The sequence below is a fragment of the Nestor notabilis genome, unplaced genomic scaffold, assembly GCF_000696875.1.
Source record: "Nestor notabilis isolate BGI_N333 unplaced genomic scaffold, ASM69687v1 scaffold11998, whole genome shotgun sequence".
Classification (NCBI taxonomy): Eukaryota; Metazoa; Chordata; class Aves; order Psittaciformes; family Psittacidae; genus Nestor; species Nestor notabilis.
Window position 1 is genome coordinate 1 of NW_009941554.1, and position 6,855 is coordinate 6,855.

The 6,855-nt window shown below is 42.4% G+C and overlaps 1 protein-coding gene across 1 annotated transcript in view; it reads left to right on the forward strand.

Annotated features, from left to right (window-relative positions):
• The first annotated feature begins 4,621 nt into the window (after positions 1 to 4,621).
• Positions 4,622 to 6,855, forward strand: part of LOC104410716 (optineurin-like) — a 29,858-nt gene continuing 27,624 nt past the window's right edge. The window contains exon 1 of the mRNA XM_010020967.1: positions 4,622 to 4,703. Within this exon, the coding sequence (XP_010019269.1) occupies positions 4,622 to 4,703 (82 nt within the window). The remainder of the gene's footprint in view (positions 4,704 to 6,855) is intronic.

Here is a 6,855-nt window from a genome sequence, read left to right on the forward strand (position 1 = left end):
CCTGGGATTGCCCCAACCCAGGTGTAGGTTGGCGTTGACCACCTCACAAGCGTGTCCAGGTCCCTCTGGATGGCATCTCTTCCCTCCAGCGTATCAACCGAGCCACACAGCTTGGTGTCATCAGCAAACTTGCTGAGGGCACACTCAATCCCACTGTCCATGTCACCGACAAAGATGTTGAACAACACAGGTCCCAACACCAATCCCTGAGGGACACCACTTGTTACTGGTCTCCAAGTGGACATTGAGCCGTTGACCACAACTCTTTGCGTGCGGCCACCCAGCCAATTCTTTATCCACTGAGTGGTCCATCCATGAAATTGATGTCTCTCCAATTTAGAGACAAGGATGTTGTGTGGAACAATGTCGAACGCTTTGCACAAGTCCAGGTAGATAACATCAACTGCTCTGCCACTGTCCATCAGTTCTGTAGCCCCATCATAGAAGGCCACCAAATTGGTCAGGCAGGATTTCCCCTCCGTGAAACCATGGTGGCTGTCACCAACCACCTCGCTGTTTTTCATGTGCCTTAGCATGCTTTTCAGGAGGATCTGCTCCAAGATTTTGCCAGGCACAGAGGTGAGACTGACTGGTCTGTAGTTCCCTGGGTCTTCCACCTTCTTCTTGAAAATGGGGGTTATATTATTATTATGAGTGAAGCAGATAAAACTTTGAAGTATAATAGAAGATTTTGAGGACACCCTCAGAAGCAGATGGTAATTGGTGGCATTAAAAGGAGAGGTCAGTACTAAAGTTTCCCAAATATTAGCTGTATTTCAACTTTCCATACATAAAATTAAAATACATAAAATATGCAGAGGATATTGATGCACTTTGTTAAAGACACAAAGTGGTGAAGTCTTGTGAAGAGACCACTGAGATGCCATATGAAAGGAACTGGGTAATCTTGAAGCCCATGAACAATAAAAATCAGGTGATATTTTGCATCACAAATGCAAAGGTATGTCCTGGATTGATGAAAATTCTCTTGTTGGCTAGAAGGTTGCTGTTTATGAAAAAAAAGCCTGGTCAAACATAGTGCTATTAGGGGTTCCCAAGGGAATGTAGGGGCCATTACAGAAATGGACTGCAGAAAAGTTTGGTTTTTTTACTTTAGCAAAATGAAGGCTGAGAATAGGTGATGTAGTTAGTATAGTATAGATATGTACACTAGGGGTAAGCACCAGGAAGGCTAAAAGCTGTTTAGGCTGGTCCTTAATTAAGTGGCTTAATGATGTCACAGGAAAAAAAATACACTCATGGTTTTGGTTTGTAAATTAAAATTTATTTTTGGTCAGGGAAATTAACACTAGCTCCTAAATAGGAGTTAGAAACAAACACTGTGAATCTCAGTCATTCAAGGTGTAGGAAATAGATTACATACAATGCCAATTGCCTTGTTGCTAAAATAAGCAGATGGCAGTTCCCCATGTGGCTCTTTTTTGTTGTGCTGAAAGTGAATTTACAAGAGATGGTTAGAGGGAATCATGCACATATTTTTTCCCACAGCATTTCTTGCACTAGTGCATTAACCAGTAAAGAGTCTCTATTTGTCTATCAGGAAGAGAATATTACAGATGCTCATCTGATATGGCCAAGTAGATCTACTGAAGTCAGAGCAGCTCTCTCCAGATCCTATGAGCTCAAAATTTGTACCATTCTCTTTGGGAAGAAAAGATTGCATTTGTCATTTACTATTAACTAGTAATCTTTGTGATTCCAAGGAAGGTGTTCCAGGCTTAGCAGAGACATCCAGGCACCACTGAGGCCAACAATAGACTGTGTCAAAATTTTAAAGGTTTATCAATTCTTGCAAATGCACATGGGGCCTAATGCCTCCTCTTGCTTCCCGGAAGTTAGGAAGATGCTAAAAAGAATGGCCTGTGAATCCTGTTTGCTGTGACATAATTTTACATGCAGGGAAAAGGGTAAGCAGATTAGATTCAGGTTGTGATGGACAGATTAATAGAAATGAGTGCAAGCAAACCAAAAGGTTTTTTCCCCAGCATAAGTAAATAGAGGGGGGGAAATCTACTGGAATCCCCACCATAGTTTTTACTCTAATGAACTTGTCAGGAAGAAAATGATTTATGAGAGATACAAATTTTCTTTCATGTTGAATATGCATTTGCTTTATCCATGTTCAGACTGTGAGTTGTAGTACAGGAGAAGGAGGGAGCAGGTCCTCCTAGACAAAATTTCCCCTGCTTAATCAAACCTAATATCCTGGTAGGTCTTGTAAGCTGGTGCTGCACTGCCCAGCTACTCTTACCATAAGGCTCGGCAGGGATTTGACTTTCCCCAACTGGTGATCAATGCAGTTGCTAAATTTATTTCAGGTACAGGGCAGCAATAAATTCTTAAAAGTTTGGAGCTAGAAATCAAAGTATTTATTAGCTTAAATGTCCTGCAGCAGTTGTAAAACCATCTGAATTTATGACCTATTCTTTTATCCTGTGTGCACTTTAGATGTCTGTACCATATTTACCACCCTCATCTTTAACAGGAGTTTGAAAGCAACATCTGCAGGTAAGATTTGGCAAGTATTGGACTTGCATAAGCCAGGGCAGGGAACTGAAAAGGCCTGTCCTAGGAGAGGAGATAGATAGCCTTGCAGAGGACCTTTTGTGTAAGAGCCACTAGAAATTTTCTGTTAAGTGTTAAAGAGCTTGAAGTCCTTTGCAGCTCTGTAGAAATGCTTTAAGTTCTAGTGAAGCCTTGTCTTGAAATATCTGCTGGAAAAAAAGTTACAACGATGGGACCATAATATTAAAAAAACTCAACAACAACAACAACAAAAACCAACCAACCAACCAACCAAACGAAAAAAAAAAAAAAACCACCACCAAAACAACCAAAACACAGAACCAGAAAACCCCAGGAAGAATGGGTAAATTTTCTACCTAGAAATGCTTAATTATCTGAAAAGGAAACAACCTATAGTTTTTTCTCAAGTGTAATTTCCAGTTGAGGGACTAAACTCACCAACAGAATTGAGAACTTGCCCCCAGTACTTCGATGTTGTAGAAACCAGTTTGTTTACTTGGCACAGAGGTGCCTGAATTTCAGTCAGGTACAAAACTGCTTGCACTCTGCAACCACTGAGTTCAGTAAGGCCTGACTCCTGCTTAAGACTTGGAAAGATTTTCAAGAAAAGAAAGCCCTTCTCTTTTTTCTAGCAAAGATTAATCTTGTAGTTGCCAAATTGGCTGTCACGCAATGAACAGATGACTTTTTTAAGCCAGATAGGATATGGCGTCTACTAGTCCTAGTTGATGAGCAGATCTTCTACTAGTCCAGGAATTAGTATGTTCACCCAGATAATTGTATTCTGTCTGTAGTGAAATGAAGACATGGATCTACCTATTATGAGGGATAACTAGAGATACTATGTATATTCAGACTGTAGGAGAGCATTACCACAGTCTACAAGGCAGTGGACACTGGTTGCCTTCATCTCCCACAAACATCAGGAGGAGGAGAGGACACTCATCTTGCTTTTAATCAGGTCCTGTGCATGTACCCAACATGCAGGATTAACAGCAGATCGTTTAACACATGGCTGGTTTTGCACAGTTCAATTTCCAAAGCAATTTCTCGAAGTGCTGGAGGTGAAGGATGGTACCACCTTTGCTGATTGTCCCTTGCTGAGACATAAATTGATACTGATTGTGAACGAAGAAGGTCTCTAGTAATAGCTTGGCAAGGTGGCAGCAGCCATAAATATGTAGGAAAGAAAGGGGACATCTCCTGACAAGCCTGTTATCTCCAGAGCAAAGTTGCAGCGATTTTTATTAGACATTTTTAGATAATTAGAAAGAGGTGATATTATCCTGCGGATTATTTACCTGTATGAGCTTAGTTCACAGAAATAATTGGCAGTGCCACCTGATATCCCCTCATATAATCACTATTATATATTCAATTTTGAATAGAGGATATTTGTTCTTAAAGTCCCTGTTTTTACAGTGATAACCGTAAAATAGATGACTGCATTTAAAAAGATCTATAAGAAAGCTTCAAAATGCAACTCAACTGCAGTCTGCAGGCTTGGAAAGGAAATAAAGAATTTAAGCTTTATTATTAATATTTTAAAATCTTGCATGTTTTGAAAGCTTGGGATGCCAGGATCGTCTCAAAGGCCAGAAACTGTCAAGTTCAACTGCTAGGACCTGAAAGTACTGTATGCACTATGTTTTGTGAGAAGACTATTTCCTATGCCGGCCAAGACTCTTCTAGGTTTATTGTAATATCTTTATCTAATCTTGAAGCAATTCATTACCCATGGTGGAGGAAAGCCTTGAAACAGAAGCACAGAGGTTGCATCAATGAAGAAAATTCTTGATCAACCAACCACTGGCCAAAACTGACTTCTACAAGGAACAGCAACCTGGCTGTTGTGCCCATGGATGTGGTGTGGGCAAGGCGGTCAGCTTCTATCCTGGTTATCACACCCCCTGTAACCCCTTGAGGTCAGTTGGGGACAGTCCCAGCCTGAGAAGCAGGAGGTCTGTCCCTCTGCCTGGGTGTGAGAGGATGGAGCATGACCCTGGGCCCTAGGACCCTGGTTGCCTGGTGACAGCGGGGCCCAGCCACCTAGCTGAGGTCTGGGCTGGAAGCCATGCTGAGGCCTGCTCCATCCTCCGCAGCACTCTCAACCTCTGAGGTGGCGCTGGCCGCCCTCAGCCACCTGCAGAGCTTGGGTGGGTGTGCACAGGGCTTGGGGGCTGCCAAGGTGCCTCCTGCCCCAGCACTGGGACGGAGGGCTGGTTTCCCGGGGGACAGTGTCCCTCCTACCCCGGGCTGGCAGGAGCAGGGAAAGACCCAAACCTTGTGTCATACATATGTGTTCTGCTGTGGGAATGTGTGGGGCCAGGGCTTCACGGCGAAAATGGTTATTATTTTGCCTTACCATTTTTTGTCATTTTAAATATCTGCCTAAGAAAATACGGCTAGTGTTATTGCCACGGCTGCAGTGTCTGGGGGCTGTCTTTTCCTGTTTACCTGGTTTGCTGGAGTTAATGTAGAAGACACAAAATCTGAAGGGAAGAGTCACTGCAAATGTTTGATGGGGAAGGGCCATGTGTAGGCCATGTGTTTCTAAACGAGATGGCTGTCATGGTTATTAATGTATTTCCTGCTTGTCTCTTTGGTTTTGCTATCACATATGGGGCCATCTGGTTCCTCTGTGGGACTCCCAAGAGTTTTTGGCAAGCACATATGTGAAGATGTCTAGGGTTTTTCCTCTTCAAGCCTTTCTACTACATCTTATTTCTGGAAACCCTGCTTTGAAAAGTTTTTGTGGACAGTCTGTACCTGTAACACAAACCTTCTAGCTATCACCACTGCTGACACTGTAGGCAGCGTTGGAAAAAGTCCTCCTTCAACTACAAGTCTGGTGTCACATTGAGAAAACAAATGCACTTTGCATGGTGCTTCAGGAGTTGTGACAGGTGGTGTGAGACAGATGCTTGAGGTCCCCTCAGCCTCTGAGGTGAGCATGTGGCATGGCATCTGAAGGCAGAAAGAAATTTAAAATATGATCAAAGCACAAATTCATCCCCCTCAGGTTCTGAGAAGTCAGAAGCCCTTGAATTGTCTTGAGTGTTATTTTTTTTCCTGTGTCTTATCAGACAAGAACCTGCTTATGGAGCTTTTGGGCTTTCTCGGAAGAGAAATGTGACCTATAGAATCACATTTATCACAGTGTCTCTTGTAAGAAATATAGCCTGCATTCAGGGTAGTTGGATGGATTACAGAAGTGCAAAACTGAAACAATTCTGCAATCAGAACTTGTTGTGAAGGAGATGAAGTAATGAATAAAACCAGAATAAATTTGCTTTAGAAGGAAAGATTAATCATCATGCAAGAGAAGGATTTCTTCAAGTGTAAGAAAAGAAATTGCACTATGAGTAATAAAGTTAGCCAGACAAAAAGCACAAAATAAAGTAAGTACCAAGAGGTGCATTTCAAACAAATTTTATACGATTCTAAAATACTCCTCTTTGAGAGCTAGGGGCAGACATGTATTACAGCTGAGCAGTCTCTAGGCATGGATCCCATGCTTGTGGACACTGCCTCTGGTTATCATTTCACATTTTCCAATTTCAGAACATTCCAAACTTTCCATTGCTGTCAAATCTGTTCAATGGAAAGATATTATTGTCTAACAAAACTGGTTTCTTATAGATAGTGAGGATTTGGCACAGCTTATGGTCACAGACCACAAAATATTCACTTCTGGAGGCCTCAGCTGTCAGGCTAAGGACTGTATGGAACTAGGGCCTGAGCTTCCCTGTTGAGATTGGTTGCAGGGCATTATCCCAACAGCTTGGTTTCAAAGGCTGTGCAACTATAATGTCCCTCAAAGATCTTACAACCTAGAGGTCAGAAAAAGGCATACACAGATGAGACAAATGGCTTGGGGTGGGTGACATAAGCCATAGTACGAGATCTAAGATGATGTGGAAACACTTCACCAGTAAATGTCTGTGGTCTTGGTACTCTGCTCTCCTGGCCACTGTAAGGTTGCAGTTCATCCCAAAAGAGCCAGGGGGGTTGAGGAAGGATTTCAGGTGGGACAAAGAAGTCACTGTAGGTTTTGAGAATGTGGTATGCAAGTAATGCTCTGCTGTGCAGGGAGGATGAACTGGTGCTGTTCTGAAGCCGGAAGTTTGTGCTGTGGCACTGAAAGAGAGGGCAGGAGTGATTAAAAATGGATATCTGACATTTTTTTTGCTTATCACCTTGATTTTTATGCCACTTTGAAAAGGTTTAAAGGTTTGATTAGAAGAGATTTGGCAGTAAAGAGGGTGAGACAAAAGGCTGGCTGAAATTTGGAGCAGCATGTAGGGA